Here is a 22,440-nt window from a genome sequence, read left to right on the forward strand (position 1 = left end):
GCCAAATGAAAATCTGCCTCTCATTTTTGTAGTGTTCCCAATTTGTAAAACTATTCTGCACAAAATGCATGGAGTTAAAGGTTATTTCACTTGTATGTGACTAAATCAGGGGTCGGCAACCTCTGGCACACGTCTCGCCAGGGTAAGCACCCTGGCAGGCCGGGCCAGTTTGTTTACCTGCCGCGTTGGCAGGTTCAGCGGATCGCAGCTCCCACTGGCCACGGTTCGCCATCCCAGGCCAATGGGGGCTGCAGGAAGTGGCGCAGGTGAGGGATGTGCTGGCCGCGGCTTCCCGCCACCCCCATTGGCCTGGGATGGCAAACTGCGGCCAGTGGGAGCTGCGATCCGCCAAACCTGCCGACGCAGCAGGTAAACAAACTGACTCAGCCCGCTGGCAAGCTGCATGCCAGAGGTTGCCGACTCATGGGCTAAATGCTTGTCTACATGAGGAAACTGACCAGGACTGTTTTTGTAGTTTATTTCACAATAGTTATCTGGTCAATTTCTCTCTGCAGACAAGCCCTTATTCTCACTGTTTAAGTGGCCTGCAGAGATGGTTGTATCTTCCAGACTGGTTACATTTGTATCTCTTGAGAGATCAATTAAATGGACAAACTTGAACTCACAAAGACCACAAACATTTTCTTTTCCAATGAAGCCACGGAAAGGTCTAAAATGCAATTTAATTAAATTAAAACCTGCATTTAATCATGAAAAGCCATTCATCATCACACGGCTCCAAGCACAGATGATGTGCCTCACGTTTAATCTGCCTCTTTTCCGTTCATATTTGTTTTCAGAATATTAAGGACATTTCAACCTGGTTTTGTAATTAATTCCTCCCCTCCAACAGCCTTCCCTCCCCCCAAAACCCCCAAACCTTTGTTTGCATTTCGACCAAACCTTTTCCTCTAGGAATCTCAAAGCACTTTACAATTAGCCTCACAACGTTCTCGGAGGAAGGCAAATATTACCAACCACATTTTACTGAAGGGGAAACTGAGGCAGAAGGAGTAACTTGTCTAGCATCACACAGTGAATCACTGGCAGAATGAACACTAGAACTCAGGAGCGCACAAACCCTGGGCTCCTTTTCAATCCACCCGCCCATTCTTCCTACGGTTCTGATCTAGGCTCTGATCCTGGAATCAGGTCCCCAGAGAGACAAATTCAATTACAGCATCAGACCCATAGGGGACAGGCCCCCTTTTAGTCTGGCTGAATCACACATTGCTTCTTACACTCTGAAGCAGTGTCCAGGCAGAAAATGAAAAGCCCCTCAGTCTTAAATCCCAGGTTAGTGTAATTCTATCTTGGGAGGAGATATTCATAAAAATAAACAAGCCAATCTTGCTCCAAGGCAGATGCTCATGTCAGTTACCTTCTGTCATATACATGGGGATTATGGACAACAATTTCCAAAGCTCCTAAGTCATTAAGTCCCATTTTTAAAAAGTGGCGTCTGCACTTAGGCTGAGATTCTCAGAGGTATTTAGACACCTTAGCTCCCACCGGAATCACATTTTGGGTACTTATCCAATTAATCCTTTCCAGCCTCACTCTAATATAATAAAACAGTAATAATATGCAGCACTTTTCATCAGTAGAGCTCCACTGCACACAGACGGTCAATATCATTATCTCCATTTTACAGATGGGAAAACTGAGGTAGGGGGCGGTGACGTGACTTGCCCGCGGTCACACAGGGGGCCAGTGGCAGAGCCAGGAACAGCATATGACAAGTGGACATGATGCTGGTCCTTTGCAGCATGTTGCCTAACTCGACTACTTGAAATCATGTTTACTCGTGAGGCTAGAAACATACACACGCACCTAGGCACGGGAGCAGGGCAAACTTCCAGCACCCACACTCATCCCTTAATGTAGCACAAGACTTATTCCCAGAGCAACCGGCATGGCTTGAATCTCATTTACAGTAATGCCCCTTCCCATCACCGTGGCTCTCCAAGGAGGCCGGGAAAGTGCACGTAAATGTAACATATGCTCATCTGAAATCCCCATTTGCACCAGAACGGTGCAAAGTGGTCTTCGTGTAACTGAGCATCAGCTATACGGTGCAACTGTTCTACAAGTCACCATTACAGGGCAGCCCCCAACTGTTTGCTGAAACAAAACTGGATTCCCCTGTGTGAAGGCAAAAATAAAACCACAACCAAAATCCACTTTATATAATGTAGGGGGGGAGGACTTCAGTTCCGTGCTTGAGAACTTAAAAATGGCCAAACCAATGTTTCTGAAAATGTGCATTTGCTCCCCAGGGAACGTCCCCTGCTTGGCACATTTCAGAGTGAAGTTTTATGGCCATTTAAAAACTCCTAAAGATTTGGGGGCGGAGGGGTGTGGAAATGAAAAACCAAAAACAGTCTCTGATCAGAGTTGGATTCCATGCATCTGAAGAAGTGGGGTTTTTACCCACGAAAGCTTATGCCCAAATAAATCTGTTAGTCTTTAAGATGCCACCGGACTCCTTGTTGTTTTTGTGAATACAGACTAACACGGCTGCCCCCTGATACTATCTTCGAAGACAGAGATTTCTGCCACCGGGATAACTTTGGCGCGTATGGCAACTCCCCAAAGCTCTCAGTTACTATCTCCTACAAGAGGAGTGAGCCTCTTTCCTGGAAAGCTTGTGCCAGGGCCGGGCCGGGCCAGCTAACTCCACTGGCCGAATCAATGCAAACTCATTTGTGACACAGAAAGGACGGCCGCTCCAACGCTACCTTAACGCTATGAAAATCTGTACTGGGCTGCTAGAAAGAGGGCTGTCATCAGATCAGGCTGCTCAGCTGGCCTAATATGACAGTTTCGTCAGCAGAACGAATTACAAATTGGTTACTGTTAAATGTACTTTGAGACAAATAGCTGTGGGCTGCAGGGCCGCCTGTAATGAACCGCGGCTTGGAGCTGAGTTCCAGGACTGAAGAAATCACAAGAGGGAATTCATGTCTGCAACGCACATGCGGCTTCTGCAAACTTTAAAGAGCACCCGCCACCTGCAAGAATGCCTCATTTTACGTTGACATACTTACTGGCATCTGTGCAGAGGAACTAGAGGTCACTTGCATTTGCCAGTAGTTTTTTGGCTGTTTTTTTAGCCCTGATCCTGCAGTCGACCGCGCATGGGCAGACTCCAAGGGACTTCAAGGAAAGCCAGGGACAACCTGCCGATCCATTTACCAAAACACTTGCCCTTCCCACTTCAAGGCAAGCAGAGCAGGGAGTAATGGACAGGGGCTTGTGTCTGCATCCAGAACATTTTACCAAACACATTAAAAATAAAAAGAAGCCAGCCTGCCAATTTCTGCCAAACCCTCTTAGCTCCTTTAAAATAAACTTTTGTTTTCCCTGCTTTTCACGTGTTACAATCGCTGCAACCTTCGAAATAAGGACAATGCTCTATTAGAGAGACAGTGCGACCCACTGGATTAGGAGATCTGTTCCTAGCTCTGTCATCGACCTGCTGGATGACCTGTGGCAAATCACTTAATCGCTCTGTGGCTTTGTTTTCCTCCTACCCTTTGTCTATTTTGATTGTTAGCTCTCCAGGGCAAAAACTCTCTCCCTATGGGTTTGTCCGGCACCTTGCACAAAAGTTCTATTGTAATACGAATCCTAATAATATGTTTGCTTGACATCTTCCTGAATTCGGTCAGTGCCGTCTTGGAAGCCATATTTATATGTTTACAAGTATCTCGGACTGCACATACCTTACTCTCTCCTGAGACGGAGGGAAGTATTACTATCTTTGTTTTACTGATAAGAGTATTGAGAGATTAAGTGAATCGCCCGAGGTCAGCTGAGAAGCCTATTTCAGAGCCAGGCACTGAACTCAGATCTCCCGAACCCCAGTCCAGTACATTAACCATAAACTCAGTCTACCAGTTCTGAAGGAAGTTCGTAATATTGATGCCAGTAGGTCCTGCAAACATAAAAACATGTCACCTACTAAGCAAGCCTAACCTAAAAAAAATGCACATCTCGCAGCTTTCCAACAGGGTGGCACCGGAGTAATATTGCAGACACCTAACATTCCCTCCCCAGCCGACGCCGCCTACTCAGTAAGGGTGGTAAAACCACCACCACCAGGTGCGTATTTGTGATGGGGATGCGTGCGAAAAATCGGCTGGTTGCTTCTTAATATTTCATGCACAAAAACATTTCCTGCAAAATGTGAGGCACAGAATGAAGCCAGCTCCTTGGAGCCAGGGATGGGAGGTCACACTGCTGAGTGCGTCAAATGCAATATTGCCGAGCATTTGCGTGCCTCTGATCGCCCCCGACTGGCAGGGAGCTGTCAGGACATCTGTCTCAACAGGTGTTTCCTGGTCAAGGCCTATTAGTATTTAAAGCCTTTACTATATAATGCTGGGGTGTGTCAGGGTTAAGTAAAGACCTGGGTAGCCGCTATCATGGTAATAGGGAGTGAGGCACAGGCAGGCACTGTTTCTTCGCTTGATACACTTGCCATCCTTTTCCTTTCCCTTCTGCGTGTTAAGGATAGATAAGCATTGCAGCTGCATAAGGAAAGTGGTTGTCTGAAGGATCCCCTTTGTGTGAAGAAATGTTATCTCCCCTCTCCCAGCTCGGGATCATGGCCCCTTCCTAGGGTGACCAGATGTCCTGATTTTATAGGGACAGTCCCGATTTTTGGGTCTTTTTCTTATATAGGCTCCTATTACCCCCCAACTCGTGTCCCGATTTTTCACACGTGCTGTCTGGTCACCCTCCCGCTTCCTCCCTCCCCTGGGAACTGCTCACTAAGGGAACTTGTGGCTACAATTACTGCAAAGAAATGTATCTTTAAGGTAAAAATGTCTGTAGCATATGCTTAATGCTGTAAATGGTAAACAGAGGTGGGGATAATTATATTTAGTATATAGCTATTAATATTCATTATATGGGTGTTCATATTATTAAATAAGGGTTTGGGGGGGCGCTGTAGTAAATGGGGGTATTTACAGATTCTCTTAAACGAGTGGGGCGTGGTTAACTCGGGGCTTACTCGACAACTGGGTCGAGGGGAACAAGTAACGGAATAAAGAAGTCCATTTACTCAATCCGCCTCTGCGTCCGCCTGCTCCTTCTTTCTATCTCTGACATGTAAGTGCTGTCTATGGGGGAAGGGCAGCCTGCATCCTAATACCCTGTCACCAGCAAGTACAATCATTACCCTTAGAAGCGCTGGCTGTACCAGGTTGGCATCTTGAGGGGACAAGACCATGGAGCTCGCCTCTTTCCCTATACAAAGCCCAGCCAGTGCAGCCTTAAGAAAACTCCACAATCTTTTGTTTTCGTTCCCTTTGGTAATTCGTATTTATTTGTATCGGAGTAATGCCCAGTGAAAAACCAGGGACACGTATTTAGCTACTGGGGTGTCTGTCATACTGATCACCGTTGTTCAGGGTGCCCGGCAGCCTGTGGGTTTGGGGTGCTGTCAAATTCACCATTATCGTCCATTGCTCTGGTGCGAATTAGCAATAGCAATAATACCCACCTTTCATCTAGCGCTTTTCATCAGCAGACCTCAAAGTGCTTGACAAAGGAGGTCAGTATCATCTGTGCCCATTTTACAGACGGGGAAACGGAGGCAGGGAGGTGACGTGACTTGCCAAAGGTCCCCAGCATGGCAGCGGCAGAGTTAGGCATAGAGGCACTTCCCCACTTCTCTCTGACTCTGAGCCCCTCTCCCCGCAGGGGCACCTAGCTCAGGGAATGCTTAAGGGGGTCCTGGCCGGAGATAATACAGACCCCCCAGTTTGCAGCAATTAGCCCCAGTAACATATGCCTCAACCTCAGGGGCGGCCCCTCCCCAGCCACCCCGGGGGCTCCAGCACCCAGCGCAGGGGGCAGCCCCACCCCACCCAGCCAGCCATGAGCCAGAGCCCGGCAGGGAGGAGAAGCCCCCGCACCCCAGTCCCTGCAACGCGTCTCCCTCCCACTCCGGCAGCTCAGCCCCATGGCCCGGCCCCGGCAGCTGCTCCCCCAGACCGGTGCCTCCGCAGCCTCCAGTGCAGCCTAAAACCTCCCCGGACCCCGCCGTCCGCTCGCCGCCTACAGCACAGCGCCCCCCGGGGCGGGCACAGCCCGGTCCCCGCAGCCCGATTCGGGCCGCTCCTACCGCGGTCCCTTCCCCGTTCTCCCCCAGCCCCTGGTTCCTCCGATCCCCGGGTCCCCCAGCCCCCGATTCCCGGGTCCCCCCAGCCCCCGATCCCCGGGGCGCCCCCAGCCCCTGACATCTCCGATCCCGGGTCCCCCCAGCCCCCGATTCCCGGGTTCCCCCAACCCTTGACTCCTCCGATCCCGCGATCCCCCCAGTCCCCGATTCCCGGGTCCTCCCAGCCCCCGGGGCTCCCCCCGACCCCGGCCCCCCGACACCCTCAGTCTCTGGCTCCTCCGATCTCCGGGTCCCCTCAGCACCCGACCCCCGGGTCGCTCCGATCCATGGGGCTCCCCCCAAACCCCGACTTCTCCGGGCTCCCCCCCAAACCCGGAACCCCCTCAGCTCCCGACCCCGGGGGGCCCGATCCCAACCCCGGCTTCCCGCGCTTCCCCAGTCCCCCCCCTCCTTGGCTCCTCCGGGTCCCCCCGACCCCCGGGGCTCCCCTTAACCCCGTCTCCTCTGTCTTCCCCGCCCCCCAGCTCCCTCGATCCCCGTCTCTCCCGATCCCCTGGCTCCCCCGGCCCCGTCTCCCCCGCTCGCAGCGGCCCCGGCCCCTGTTTTTCTCTTTATCATAAATATATAAATTATGCTAATTAAGACCATTGCATATTCACCGAACCGGGTCCCCCGCCCCCTGCCCGCCCCGCAGCGGCCCCACCGCACCCCCTCTCCCGGGCCCCGCACTCACCGCGCCGGCACCCGCTCGCCCCCCTGCTCGGGCCGGGGCTCCGAGCCGCTTTTTTGCTGGGAATAATTAACAATTCATCTCACAGCAGCGGAGCGGAGACTGCTGCACACAAAAGGGGGGTGGGGGGGAAAGGAGGCGGCAGCCCCCCCCCTCCGCCTGCCCAGCCTAGTCCTTGCACCGAGACCCCCGGGGCTCTGCACCGGGCCTCCCCCGTTTGCAGCCTCCCCAGCCCCGGGCCCCCGCTCGGGGGGGTGGGGGGGATTTTTTGGTTACTTGGATTTTTTTAGCTGCTGCGTCATGAACATAATTTATGCAAAGGCCTTTGCCGCATCCCGCAGGCTGCAGAGCTGGCCGTGGCCTCAAGGGGGCGCAGGGACCCCCCCCATACAACCCTCCCGCCCCCAAAATCTCCCTGTATTACCCCCCCACCCCAACCTGAAAACTGCCCCTTTTGTATAAGACACTTTGCGTTTCCCCTCCCAGCACTTGGCAAACATGAGCTGGTTAATGGATCCCAGTGGGGGGGGGGGGGCGCTAAGGCATGGGTGGGAGGGGTGTGTGAAACCACTGCCCCCCCCCAAGGTCATACAGCAAGTCACCCCTGACAGAGCTCAGAGAAGTAGTCCTGACTTGCTGATTCGTTCCTCCCAGTCTCCCTTAAACTGGCTCATCAAAACCCTAATGCAGCATTTAATAATAATAAATTAATACATTAATAATAGCATTCACATTAGCCGCCTGGGGGCAGGACAAAGGACTCTGACTGTTTCCTCACCTTATCTGGCTCTCTCATGGGGCGTAGCTTGGACCTGGAAATCTGCGCACCACTAAGGTTGCCTCCCATCCAGGTTTTCCCAGGATCGTTCCTTTTCTGAGGTACCTGTCCTGGGAAATTTGTACGGGTGCTCAGGACACGCTGCCAGCTGTCCGGTGTTATGGGATCAGGATCTTCCCGGATGTCCTGGTTTTTTGCACCTCAGAGGTAGCAACCCTGCTCACCGCCCTTGTTATAAAAACAAAACTACTTGTTATAAAAACAAAACTATACCATGAAAACTGTTCCCAGGGGCCAGCAAAATTAGCTGTCGGGGGTGGGGGGGGGACGGGGCTGGTCTTCCATTAACTGTACTGGAAACCTTGAAGATACACTTTAAAGCGGGGGTTTGGCTCAAGGAGGAATAGCACAATTATTGCAGTTCCCTTCCGCACTTTGCAAGAGTAATGTTGCAAGAGTTACACTTTATTGTGTTGTACTTTTACTCTCGTTACTAGTACGCTCCAAGCACAATATGCAAAGAAGCTTGCATTCCATACTATCTCTAGCGGGACCAGAAGCGGCTTATGGTCTGGCTGCCCCTCCACAAGGCCTGTCCTGACTCTTATAGTTCAGGAGCCAAATTCATGATCAACATTACTCAAAAGAACCACAGTAGTTGCTCTCTTGCTCTCTCTGAGACTGACCAAGTAGCCTACAAATGGTTAACAACATAGTAAAAACATCCTGATTGGTTCATAACTTAGATTGGTTAATAATTAAAGCACAGGGCGTTGTAATATCATGTGCTGCAAAGAGCCACAGAGACACATTAAAGAGCTACTTGTGGCTCCCGAGCCTTTGCCTGAGTATCTCTGTTGTACCATTATTTTATAAAGACATCTTGGCTGGCTTCTTGAACCTACCTACAGGCCTATATGCACCGAGGCAGACCTGTGCTCATACACACTTTGATTTCCAACACAGCGAGTGTTGTGGGAGAGATCTGTGCATGTATTTAAAAAGCCTGATGAAGACAATAAAATGTATCAACTCCTCACAAGCAATGCAGTCCCAAGGAAATTAAATATTGTCCATCGGTGGGTTTGTTTCATCTGGAGAAGAGAAGACTGAAAGGGGACATGATAACAGTTTTCAAGTACGTAAAAGGTTGTTATGAGGAGGAGAGCGAAAAATTGTTCTTATTAACCTCTAAGGATAGGACGAGAAGCAATGGGCTTAAATTGCAGCAAGGGAGGTTTAGGTTGGACATTAGGAAAAACTTCCTAACTGTCTGGGTGGTTAAGCACTGGAATGAATTGCCTAGTGAGGTTGCGGAATCTCCATCATTGGCGATTTTAAAGAGCACGTTAGACAAACACTTGTCAGGGATGGTCTAGATAATACTTAGTCCTGACGAGTGCATGGGACTGGACGAGATGACCTCTTGAGGTTCCTTCCAGTTCTAACAAATTTATTTGAGCATAAGCTTTTGTGGGCTAAAACCCACTTCATCAGATGCATGCAGTGGAAGATACAGTAGGAAAATATATATACACAGAGAACATGAAAAAATGGGTGTTGCCATACCAACTGTAACGAGGGTAATTAATTAAGGTGAGCTATTATCAGCAGAAGAAAAAAATGTTTGTAGTTCTATGATTCTATGACATGTGCCTGCCAAACAACCCTGCATTCCTTAGCTGTCCAGGTTACTTGCTTTCTCCTAGGGCTTGAGCCAAAGCTCTTGAAGTCAGTAGAATGATTCACGTTGACTTCAAGGACTTTGGATATAGACCCTAGGGATTAACAGTGGTTGGGATAAGGAATTGGGCTGTTAACTCAGTGCATTACTATAGCTTGGCTCAGCCCAGTGCTTAGGCTGCAAACCTGACACTTGGGTTCAACATCCACCCACCTCTGCTACAGGCTTTATGTGTAACTGGGTGGGCCAGTCTCCTTGCTGTAAGCCTCAGTAATAGTGCCTGACCTCACAGAGGTGTTGTGTAATACATTAAAGATTGTGACGTGTTTACAGTAATGGGGACCATATAAGCATAGAAGCAAGTTACCTCTAAACCACATGGAGCCAAATTAATTCCTCACGTTACTTCACAGTCACTCAATTTAGGTGTGAATTTTGATTTTGAGACTGTATTCTACATGAGGCAGGGACTGTCTTTATTTGTTTTGCTCAGCAACAAGGACATCATCAAGTAAATAGATGGTAATCATATGCAGGAAAGTGATGAACTGATTATTTTTATTGAAGTGGTAATATATATATATATAAAAGAAGACTTTCTGAATTCTATCGAGCACCTGTATTTTTTGAGTGTGATCATTCAGGAAACCTTTGTTCAGTTCACATTTTGTACAAGAATTCTACCTCCGTTTCAGATCTAACCTACCAATTTTGAGGCAGATATGATTTTTTTGTAGATTTTAGGTGGGGGGGGGGGGAGGATCAGGCTTGTAAAGGAAACTTGGTTGCAACTTGAACTTTGTCACTCCATAAATAAAAGGAACACAAATATTTCTTTTAACTATATACCTCATTAAAAGCACAGATGCAATATTTGCAGTTTTTCAAAGCAAGCCAACTTATGGACCAATTACAGCTAGTTTTGACTCATTACAAAAGAACACAAAGTATGTTATTATCTTGCATTGTGCATGTTTTAAAATGTATAATTGGATAAATTGTAACTTCTTTCTTATCTTTAAGCAGGAATAAGGGGGAAAAAGGCATGTCTCAATTGCTGGTGCCTCTTAAAAACAAACAACAAATGATCTGATAAAGAATGATTATTTTTACCTTATTCTTTCACATCTAGGATCAATTAGAAAGAATTACGACGTCTGTTTCTCTTTACAGATAAGCTATTGGATTAATTTTAAATTACTGCCTTAAAATGTATGTTTTTGAGTTCACCATAAGATATTCAAAATGTGCCTCTAAAATACATTTCAGGATATATGTGAATTTATAGATCATAATTTACAAGAGATGCATTAATTTTTTAAAATGTGTAAATACTATTTGTAATTTTTTGGGGGCTTCCCTTGATTCTGCATCCTATTTCTGTACACAAAAATGTTTCTGGAATGAAAATAAGATAAGCTAAACTAGACTATCCTATCTCTATTGGCATAACATGATATTTAGTACTAATTAGTAACAAATCTATTTTGTAGAGGAACTCAGCAAACATGATATTATGTAGGCAGTTCTCTCTGAGGTCCTGATTCAAGAAAGCACTTAAATACTATACATTGACTTCAAAAGGAGTTATGGATGTGTTTAAAATTAAGCACACACTTACATGGTTTCCTGAATTAAGGCTTGATCCAGATGTTAATACCAATGCACAAATATTAACAAATGCACAACCAATGGTGACATTTTTTTAAATAACCAAATCAGTTATGTTAAAATGGCTTTGCTTCAGTACAGCTGTTATTTGAGACTCTGCAGTACAATTCTGTCGAGAATCTGGTTTGCATATGCTGTACTGTGATTATGAATATTTAAATACTTCCATCGAGTTGAATTTCAGACTCATTTACATACATTGGCATACTATTAATATAATACATATGGGGAAAGGGTACACATTGAATTTTTAATTTATTTTGAAGCTGAATTGATTTTGCGAGTTCCAGAACTATTTCTTTGGAAAACAGCTTGTTTAGAGGGGGAAAAAATGATACAGTATTCATACTAGGGTGACTTTCAGCAAATATGAAAAATCAGGACAGAGTGTGGGGCGTAATAGGTGCCCATATAAGAAAAAGCCCCGATTAGCGGAACTGTCCCTATAAAATTGGGACATCTGGTCACCCTGATTCATACATTTGATAAGAATAGCTGGCGGGAATAAAATTCTGCCTGTCTGATTGTTATCAAATACCCTTTCCTCCAGTGCCTCCTCTGTCCACAGAAACTGATGACAGTGGACCAAATTAGTATTCTACCTCTCTTGTTTTTTTCTTTCTCGCTGACTTAAGGATTTAGCTTCCCTAACCACACGCAACACTGGGCCAGATCAGTGTTTGCACCTTACTACATGGTCTCTGACACATCTCACTCTCTACAGAAAGGCCTTCAGTTCCACAAGTGCTGAATATCATGCCATAAACCAGTTTTCCTCCAAGGTTCGGGGGAAGCCTGCCTTCCCCCACAGCACAAAATCCAAGCAACAGAAAGCCAGCATTTCTGTTTGATTTAGCAAAACACGAAGATCCCATGGGTTTACGCACTTTTGCTATATCAGCACATGCTTCAGTGCTTTGCTGGATAGGGAGGGATTTAAGCAGATGCTTCAAGTTAAGCATGTGCTTAATGCTTTGCTGAATCAAGCCCTTCTCAGTTTTCTCCTCTAGAGCTGTAAATAGGATCAGGATTTTGCACTGCAGTTTCAGACACTTACCAACTTCATTGGTTTTGAGGATTAGTTTACTCATGTGGGGTGAAATTCTCACTCTATTGCCATCAGTGACAAAACTCCCACTGATTTAAATGGAGCCAGAATTTTGCCCTTTGTGATTTGCAAGTAGGAGGTGCCATAAGGTAATGAATAATTAATTTGTATTATTATAATTAGTTTTACACTAATTAGGGGCCTAATTCTGCATGGTACTGAGTAGCCTCAACTCCTTTTAACCTTCAACTACTTACATGAGTAAAGTTACACTCATGGCTGTTTGCAGGGGCAGGGACTTCACAGACATGATTTTCTTTCTTTCAAGTAGAAACAACAGAAACAGTCCAATTCAGTGTCACTGTTCGCCAGTGTTAAATATTATCCAGTAAAGTAAATAAGTAACTCTAGCTCTGGTCTGGACTTACCTTTTGCCAAAACCAAACTGAACGTACACTCATCTATTTTGCATTTTATTTGTATAGTATCATCATCGTGCTAGGAAAGCTGTCCCATTGCCATTTGGAATTACCCAGGGCAGGAAGCACAGTCCTTTGGCACACAGCTAAATGTTCAAAAGTAGCCTCTAATTTTAAGTGCTTCAGTTTTTGGCGATTCAGCTCAAAACCCTTTGGACCTGATTTATAGCGCGAGTGACATCAGTTGGAGTCTGAAAATCAGGCTCAAAGTCTATCAGTTTGGCTACTCAAAACAAAACAAACAAAACCCTCCAAAAGAATGCATGCTTTCCCTTTTTCAGCATAATGAAATCTGGTGAGCAGAAACAGGATTCATAACATACACTCTTTCAAATAAATTAGGACTTGATCCTTTCTGGTTATGAGCTCTCTCACCTCTCACTAATCTGAATGCGTACTGGGGGGATTCATCACCTTCTAATCTAATCAGTACCTTGCAGGATTTGGGCCCTCGCAGGGAGACAGCAGAACTCAAGTCACCATTTCAGAAACCATTTTCTAGTATGTGACAGGAAAACGATCTGCCACGTCTCCTGATGGAGACGCTCATTCCTTCTTTTGCTCTCACTGCTTTCATTTTTAGCGCTGTAAAACTGGGGCTCTTTTATACAGGCAGGTTTCAAGCTATCTACACAGATCTCTCCTCCGCTTTAAAGGGTAAATATTTTTTTATAGTTCCTGTACAGTAACAAGGTGAAGAACATTTTATGCTCATAAATTATTTATAAAGCCCTCACAGGCATCGCAACTGATGTGCATATTCATTAGTAGCCATGTACATTATTCATGAGGCGTTCACTTAAACAGTGAGAAGCAATGCAATTGTTGATTGAGATGCCTAAGAATTAGCTTGATAAAAGGTGTGCGGGGCGGGGAGGGTGGGGGGTTTCACCCCCAAACCAGACTGCATCAGGAAAGTTTGCATATAAGAGGCAAGGCAGAAAGTGGCATTTTTTTTTACTCCTGCCCAAAATATAAAATACGCATCAGTTCTATTTATGAAGGAGGAAGATTTGTACTTGCGGAATCTGATAGTCATATTAAGGGAGAATAGTTACAAGCCCTTCATTTCACCTACCCATGGGCCTCTGACTATAAATTTTGTTCTAGCGTCTTTGACTTTGTGACTATCAAACCAGTGTTATGACAACAGGTAGGTAGGTGCACAGGAGCTGATCCTCAGCGCACATGGTTTTGTTTCAGTTCTGTAGGTTCTGGTTTCGAAGGTGCTGAGCTGGCTCATGTCCCAAGGTTCATCTCAGTGTCATCAAGACCCAACCCATTACCTTCACTGTTAAAAATGTGCCTGCATAGAGTCACATTGATGCAAGTGTGTTCCACCCAGGAGCGGCGCCAGAGTTTCTGGTGCCCTAGGCTGAATTCGGGAGGCGGCATTTTGTGCGCTCCCCACGGGGCGCGCGGGAGCTTCCGGTTCCACTCCCGTCGCACCGCCGAAGAAGGACCTTCCACCGAAATGCCGCAGGCGACAGCAGCAGTCATTGAGCTGCTCAATTGCCTGCCGCTGTTTTCCGCGGCACGTCGGCAGAAGGTCCTTCTTCGGCAGCGTGACGGGAGCGGAAGCGGAAGCTCCCGTGCGCCCCGTGGCGAGCACACAAAATGCCGCCCCCCGAATCCTGGTGCCCTAGGCAACCGCCTAGGGTCACCTAATGGAAGCGCCAGCCCTGGTTCCACCTCTGGGTTCTGCAATCACCTTATAAAGAGGGTTTGGGGACATTTATGTGTGTGTGGTGGGGGGCAGGGGGTCACAATTCCTGAGTGAGTCCCATGAGGGTGTGTGATGGGAGTCTGGGGAATAATGCAGGCACCAACTTCCTGTTATAACAACGAAGAGGATATGTTTTAAAATAATTAACATATCCTAAAGCTCAGGCCAAAATAACTAATAAAGCATTAGCCGTTGCTAATGAACAGAACTCACTGCCTGATCAAATTTTACCAGCCGTAAGGATTAATTAAATTTAAAAATATTTGGAAGTTATCAGCTGTTTCCATTGATCTTTTATGCATGAACTTAGAAGCGGCTGCTTTTTCTGTGTCCGATTCAGAAGGCAAAAAAAAAAAACCAACCAAACCCCCCCCCCCCCAAAAACAAGGAAGGTTACATGGATATTTTTTCCAAGATTTGCTCAACTGCCTGTTTACAGTATAGCTCTGTGCTATACCGAGGGTTCAGGCTTTCTATGCTCCAAAGAGGTGTACCCCAAGATTGGGTGTAAATGAAAGAGTTGCATTAGCCAATTGGGGTAGAATTCATTAGTAACAATATTTAGCACTTTCCATCTTCAAAACTCTTCACAAACATTGAAGGATTATGCTTCATAACCTCATTTTATGGTGATACAATCCCTGATTTTCCTCTAGGGAAAGCAAAGAACAAATGCATAGATGGTAAACCCAGAAAGAATCTTTACGATCATCTAATCCCATCTCCTGTATAATTCAGGCCTGGGAATTTCAGCCAGTGATTCTTGCATCAAGCCTATATTGTGGCTGAGCTAGAGCCTATTTTTTAGAATCATCCTGTCTTGATTTAAAGACTTCAAGTGATGGAGAATCAGCCTCATTCCCTTGGAAAGCTATTCCAGTGGTTAATTACCCTATTTAATATGTACACCTTAATTCTAGCTTGAAAATATCTAGTTTCAGTTTCTAGCCTTTGGAGCTTGTTATGCCTTTGTCTGCTTGATTAAAAAGCCCTCTACTATCAAAAATCTTCTCACATGTTGGTACTTATAGGGGGAGAAGGAAGAGCTCCCGCTCTCCTCCTTGGCTGGGATAAGAGGTGGCTGCCCCACTCCTACCCTTGGCTGGGATAAACAGCCCCCCCAAGCTTCCCCTCCCTTCCTTTGCTGGGATAAGCAGCTCCCCTCTGTTACTTGCCTGGGATATGCAGTCCCCCCAAAGCCCCATTAATGTGTGGGATAAGCAGCCTCCCCCATTACCCCCTCCCCTCCTTGGCTAGGATAAGCAGCCCCGCCCCGGTTCCCCCTCCTCCTTGGCTGGGATAAGCAGCCCCTGGCTCCCCTCCCCTCCTTGGCTGGGATAAGCAGCCCCCCTCCCCTCTCTGGCTGAAATAAACAGCCCCCCCGGCACCCCCTCTCCTTCCTGGGATAAGCACCCCCCCGTCTCCCCCTCCCCCTCCTTGGCTGGGATAAGCAGCCCCCTCACGGCTCCCCCTCCCCTCCTTGGGGGGATAAGCAGCCCCCTCCAGCTCCCCCTCCTTGGCTGGGATAAGTAGCCCCCGGCTCCCCAGCCTCCTTGGCTGGGATAAGCAGCCCCCTCCAGCTCCCCTCCTTGGCTGGGATAAGCAGCCCCCTCAGCTCCACCTCCCTCCTTGGGGATAAGCAGCCCCCAGCTCCCCTCCTCCTTGGCTGGGATAAACAGCCCCCGGCTCCCCTCCCCGGCTAGGATAAGCAGCCCCCAGCTCCCCTCCTAGGGGATAAGCAGCCCCTCCCAGCCCCTGGGTGGGATAAGCAGCTCCCCCCCAGCTCCACCTTCCCTCCTTGGCTGGGATAAGCAGCCCCCCCGGCTCCTGGCTGGGATAAGCAGCCCCCGGCTCCCCTCCTAGGGGATAGCAGCCCCCTCCCTCCTTGGCTGGGATAAGCAGCCCCCGGCTCCCTGGCTAGAATAAGCAGCCCCCCCCGGCTCCCCTCCTTGGGGGAATAAGCAGCCCCCCCCCATTCCACTCTCTCCCCCCCCCTTCTCCCAGGAGTCCGAGGCGGGGCTGCCTCCTGCTGGCCCCAGCCCGGGGCTCATCGTTTGGAACTGGAGGGCGCATAGGCCACGCCCCTCACTGACCCCTCTCTCTTCCCCTCCCGCGACGCCGTTACGTCATGACGCCGGGCGGCAAACGTAAGACGTCCTCTCCCCACCTTCTCCCCCCCAGCGCCGCAGTGACAATAACAAGGAAGTGAGCGGAGCGGACACATCCGGAACCGGCCGTAGCGCGTCCCCGAGCCAGAGCCGAACCGGACCGAACCCCCCGCCGCCATGAACAGCAAAGGCAAGGCCGGGGGAGGGGGGAGCCGGGCGCCCCTCTCCGCCACTTGCCGGGCGCGGCCCCTTTAAAGCTGGCGTCGCCGTCGGTTACCGTGAGGCCGAGCCCGTGATGGGCGGGGAGTCCGGGCCAGTGGGAGCGCGGCGCGGCGCGGCGGGGCGGGGGGCGGGGGCTCGGTTTCCATGACGCCGCGCGCCTGGGCCTAGTCATTAACCCTTTGGCTGCCGCGCGGCCGCTGTGTGGGAGGAGGGAGGGGCGGGCGGTCTCTAAGGCCGGGGTGCTTCCCAGGCGGGAGGACGGGGGCTGGCGTGGGTGGGCCTGGAAGTGGGGAGGATGAGAGCGTCGAGGAGGGGAGGGGTGCGCCCCATGGGGAGGAGGGGAAGGGGTGCGGGGGGCTGTCTGCGCCATGGGGGGAAGAGGGGAAAGGGTGCGGAGGGGTGCCAGCGCCGTGGGGGGAGGAGGGAAGAGGTGCGGGGTGCCAGCGCCGTGGGGAGGAGGGGAAGAGGTGTGGGGTGTCAGCCCCATGGGGAAGAGGGAAGGGGTGCGGGGGTGTCAGCCCCATGGGGGGGAGGAGGGGAAAGGGTGCGGGGGGGGTGCCAGCGCCGTTGGGGGGAGGAGGGGAAGAGGTGCGGGGGGGGTGTCAGCCCCATGGTGGAGGAGGAGGGGAAGGGGTGGGGGACTGTAGTTATTTTTGCAGGGGGGGCGGGTTTGGCAGGGGATGCCTGTCGTAGCTAAGAGGCAGTGGTAGCAGCTGTAGGAGCCGGTAGTCATGGATCAAGGCAGGGCAGTAGTGAGAGCTGGAGGTGGTGGTGGGGACAAAAGGGTGAGGGTAGCTGTGGCGGCTCCTTGTGGTCTTGAAGAAGCAGGGAGCCTCAGGCGTCGGTGGAAGGCCTGTATTTAACCGTTAGCTCAACAGTACAATGCGTGAACCTTGATTTGCTAACTCAGAATCCTTTAAACTGTGTCACGAGGTCTCTCTCGACTGCTTCCTGTAAAAGAGCTGCAATGTCTGCAGGATGGCGCTGTGCCACAGCAGCACCCTGGAGGTGGACATGAGTTGTGGGGAGGCTCTTGGGGGAAGTGGTGGGGTCTATGACATTGATGGGTGCCACTGGAGGGGTTAATGCACAATTGTACCACTCCAGTCGATTGGGTTCATAATTTGCCTTGAGTAAAAGTGAGCTGCTGGCCTTCCCCAAGGTATTACAATCTTTTAAATCGCTTCAGGAATCTTGGCTACTTGCCATTAACAAAGCTACTTCTTTTCTCTGAATTTTCCTTGGGGCAGTGGCTCCCTCTGGTTTTGGATGCTCTCCTGGGGCTGGGGTACTGTGAGGATGAGGATCTTATAAAAGCTTGACTGTAACTCAAGTTACAAACCCTCCAAGGCCACTATATTCCCCCTCTTGCTCCCCCCTTTTTTTCTTTAACTCTGTCTTGAATCTGTAACTCTCATAGAAACATTTATATTGGCATTAGGTTTGATAGAGCTTTTAACAATCATTACAAGAGTCCTGCTTTGACCTGATGGTGACACACTAAAGCCACACCTCCTTGATGGTGACACATTAAAGCCACACCTCCTTGCCATTGCTAGCTATTTTACATGCAGCTGAACAAACACATAGGAATTATTTATTTTAAACACATGATATTGACCTGATGAGAAAAAACAAACTGTAGAGCCAATTGTGGTAAGATATTAAGCAGGACTTCCTATTGGCCTTCGCTTTAAGAGCAATGCTACTATACAGCTACTTACTTTTGAGACATTAAGATGCATGTTGCTTGAATGGAATGTCAGCTTTTGCACGAATTAATAGGGTAAGGAAGAGCAATGAATGTGAGAGAGCCTGAGATTGGGAGCAGGTCCTCTCTTACTTTGGGGACTGTATCTGTTTCTCACTTCAGTTGTTATGCCCCCTCTCTTTTGTAGAAACCAAGTATCTTCTCTCTGAACTCTGCCTTCTGCGACTTGAGGCAAATGGAGTGACAGTGTTTAATTATAAACATTAAGATCATTAACAGATGTTCTCTGGAAATTGCACTTATGACAACCAATAGGTAGCTTCAAATGATACTGGGACATCAAGAATTCTAGATCTTGTAAGTGTCATAGTTCTGTGGCAGTCTCAAAATTTTGTGACTTGCAAGTCTAAGCAATGAAATGCCCAACTCTGAATAAGCAGATCTGCACAAGAAGATAATTTAACTTCACAGTACCCTAGTTCCTTTAAAAGACTAACAGTACAGAAATTATTTTTTCCTTTAAATTCTGACCAGAGTGCAAGTATTGCCTGAACATGACTGAGTGGACTTTACTCAGTACCTGACATAGTTGCAGGCCTGCAGGGCATTTCCTTCCCTCTTGCGCCCTCTGCCTCTGGTTGTGTGTGTAAAACATCTGCAATTTCAATCCCTTGTGGTCCTCTCTCTCTCGGATCCCTAAAGAAATGGCTTTCCATAAACTCAACTCCCTTCCCATTTCTGTAAGGGCAGTTCAGTTAACACTGACCAAATTCTCTTCTTGCTTCTTAGGTCAATATCCGACACAGCCATCCTACCCAGTGCAACCTCCTGGTAATCCTTCTGTGTACCCACAGACAATGCCTCTTCCTCAAGCACCACCTTATACCGATGCACCTCCTGCTTACTCTGAGGTACGTAATATGTCCCTTTTGTATTCTTGCTCCACACCTGAAAAGTAAACTTGAACTGGTTACAAATGAATACTTAATACCTGCATTTGTTAGCCTGGAATGACCATTTGCACCTCCCAAGACTGGGCAGCAATCAGTCTGGCAGCTCTGTCTAGTGAGAAATCTGCTGAGTTAGGGCATGCCATTCTGACTACTAATTAGAAAAACATGCTTTATGCACTTTGGGAGCTGTTCCAGGTTTCAAAATCCTTCTCTCTCTCCCGCCTTCAGAAGTCAGTAAAGCATTAGTTAATAGCTTTGGCTAAATGCTTAAGCATAACATTCAGTAAAAATGAATTGACGTTGCCCTCTGCCAGAGGCTTCATGTGTGGATACAAACATTTCTGTTCTGAAATGGGAAAAAATACTTGTTCTATGATCTGGCTGAAATCCACAAATAATATTTCCTTTCCCGAATCCATTTAAAATGCCAGAAACTTTAGTCAAAGCTTCCCTTGGAGTTGCCACTAGAGCTAACCTGTATAGGCAAAAGCCAATAAAATGGTTCTTCTGGATTGATTCTGGCAGACAGTCGGGAAGCACCATGCCTCAAATTGGCATAATCTGAGCAAACTCCTCTCTCCCTCCAGATAGAGTTCTGCTTTCAGGGAAGGGAGTGGGACTACCTCTGTACTTGAGGGAGGGTGGCAGCCCTATGACATACTATCAGAGCTTTGAGAGAGAATCTGCATAAATGGTTCTGGGGTGAGGAAAATCTTATAACTTCTTTGTGCTGCTTCTTCTAGCTCTATCGTCCAAGCTTTGTGCATCCAGGGGCTGCCACCGTACCTACCATGTCTGCTGCATATCCTGGTACTTCTCTGTACCTACCCATGGCACAGTCTGTGGCTGTTGGCCCAATGGGCTCTTCCGTTCCAATGGCATATTATCCCGTGGGTCCTGTCTACCCTCCTGGGTCAACTGTCCTTGTTGAAGGTGGCTTTGATGCTGGAGCGAGGTTTGGGGCTGGTGCCACTGGTAGTGTTCCTGTAAGTATAAATGTATTGTGGAAATCCTGCATGTCTCATTTTCAGAGTCACATGGGAGGCTGACAGCTAGGGAAGAGAGGCTATTTCTCAATCTCTAAACATTTATCAGAAGATGCTTGTGTCCGTATTTAGGAGCAATTGGCTGCTAGGAGAGAACCGGGGTGAGCGCCCTGTGCTTATAGAGCTTAAGGTGTTCTGTTGCAGTCTTTTTCTGCCATCACATCTCTGCTTGGCTTTGAGGTGGATTAAAAAAAGCCAAGGCCGCGTTCATAGTCTTAATTCTTGCCTATTCCGTTGCCTCACCAATTCTGTCCTATGAATGGAGCAGGGATGATTCCTTTACTAGTTCAAACCAGGTGATCAGGGTGTTTGTGTACTACTACGTGCAATCATAGTTCAGTAGCTAGCTATGGGTGCATTGATGGTAATTATTCTGAGTTGCAAAAGGGAGTGCCCGGTTCACTGTAATTCAATGCATCTGGTCTACCCGACTGAGGTGCCAAGGTGGCATTGCCCTCTGATCCTCTTAACTAATCCTCTCTTTGTTTTTCAGCCACCACCTCCTGGCTGCCCTCCCAATGCAGCCCAGCTGGCAGCCATGCAGGGTGCCAATGTGTTAGTGACGCAACGGAAGGGAAGCTACTTCATGGGGGGCTCGGATGGTGGCTACACTATCTGGTGAACAAAGAGGCGATGTTTGTTTAAGGAAAGACATCACATACTGTCAGCACTTCTCACAATGTAACTGCTTTAGTCATATTAACCTGAAGTTGCAGTTTAGACACATAACGGTGGGGTGTCTTCCTGGTGCCCAACCCTTCAGGCACTTTTAAAATGTAATAAGAAACCATGTAATGGTAGCAGTGCCTCTATTAAAGAGGGGTTAATTCATGAAATGAATGTGAGCTAAGCAGCCCCACAGATCTTCCTTTAATTCCACTGGAGTAATACTGCAGCACTGTCTCTTGGCTTTTATTAATCAACTGTCTATAAATTAGGGGGGTGGGAGGAGAAGGGTAGGAAGGAAATCTGACTTCAGAGTATCAAACTATAATTCTTGCAGCTCCATCTCAAATCTATTGCTTATCAATAGGAGTGAGATACATGCATCCTCTTTCTCCTTCCATAGAATCAGTGGTGCTGGATAGAAAGCCAGTCACATTCATTTCTCTGGTGGCCACATAGGGCTTTCCCTTGCGACTTCACAATAGAATGGATCCCTTGAAGCACTCTCTGTGCTCACATTCGCTCTTCATTTTTCTCCAGGAAGGTATGCAGCTAGGATGTGACATGGGATGTTCTTTTGATACATTTCCAGTAGCGTTGGGACTTCTTTGCACGTTGAGTCTAATCAAAGCCATGCTTTGGTGCCTGAAACACAGTGCAACTCCTGTTCGAACGTTTCATTAAATGCAAACTAGACTTTTAAAACTACAGCTTAATAACAAAACCACATTTTTAAAAGCAACTTGGTGTCTTGACAGCAAAACTTAAGGCTATTACTCAGAACAGAGAGACGGGTTTCCATCTATGCTTGAGTGTGTAGCAACTGTCAATCAACACCCAAGTTAGCTTGGTGAATGGCTTGTTTTATGAATGCATCCTTTTAAAAATGACTTGAGTATAATGAAGTCTTATTAGGGTTAAGAAGAATATTTCAGGGATCCTCAATCTTTTGGTTTTTGTTTTATGAAGAAAAAAATCAGATTTGGTGAATATATTTTATCTTGAGGTTTCAGTTGAATCTAAATCTCTGTATTGTATGTTGTGTTAAACCGTACAACTGACTGTTCTGGAAGTTCAGCATTATGTCTCTCTCTGTATACACTGTGGTGCACTTAACTTGTGGATTTTTTTTATACTAAAAAAAGTAGAATAAAGACTATTTTGAAAATTTGAATAAAGTGACAAAGTTGCATTAGACCTCACAAAGAACTCCTGACTGTTGCTCAGCTTGGTGATGGTGGTTGTTTTTTTTTAGTAAAGGCTTGCATCTTCTTTCCTGCCTTTTTTGCAAACTTCATCTTAAATAGGTTTTGTGAAAGGGAAACATTTCTTAAGAGGGGAGGACAACCCTGTAGATCTCCCGAGAGCATTTCACACTAGTCTAACCTAACATACCGAAGGAGGAAAGGAAAGAGTGAAGTGAAATTTGAGTAATGGTTCTGTTGCTTTGTGAGGATATCACCCATCATGCCATTCTGTAAG

The 22,440-nt window shown here is 47.7% G+C and overlaps 2 protein-coding genes across 5 annotated transcripts in view; one reads left to right on the top strand and one right to left on the bottom strand.

Moving 5' to 3' along the window:
- POU6F1 (POU class 6 homeobox 1) overlaps positions 1 to 16,399 on the bottom strand; it is a 44,402-nt gene extending 28,003 nt beyond the window's left edge. The window contains exons 1-2 of one of the 4 annotated variants that reach the window (XM_039514157.1): positions 16,346 to 16,399; positions 7,645 to 7,872 (exon numbers count right to left, since the gene is read on the bottom strand). The gene's annotated coding sequence lies outside the window, so the exon portion shown is untranslated. Of the gene's footprint in view, positions 1 to 5,515; positions 5,986 to 6,869; positions 7,077 to 7,644; positions 7,873 to 16,345 lie in introns of those variants that run through there. The other 3 variants (XM_039514154.1, XM_039514153.1, XM_039514158.1) reach the window with 3 other exon arrangements.
- DAZAP2 (DAZ associated protein 2) lies at positions 16,398 to 22,155 on the top strand. The gene is made up of 4 exons (XM_039514159.1): positions 16,398 to 16,550; positions 19,083 to 19,204; positions 19,990 to 20,232; positions 20,786 to 22,155. Exons 1-4 carry the CDS (start codon positions 16,538 to 16,540, stop codon positions 20,912 to 20,914), a joined length of 507 nt encoding a protein of 168 aa, XP_039370093.1. The 5' UTR covers positions 16,398 to 16,537; the 3' UTR covers positions 20,915 to 22,155.
- Positions 22,156 to 22,440: the final 285 nt, after the last annotated feature.

The sequence above is a fragment of the Mauremys reevesii genome, linkage group 25 (genome assembly GCF_016161935.1).
Source record: "Mauremys reevesii isolate NIE-2019 linkage group 25, ASM1616193v1, whole genome shotgun sequence".
Lineage (NCBI taxonomy): Eukaryota > Metazoa > Chordata > Testudines > Geoemydidae > Mauremys > Mauremys reevesii.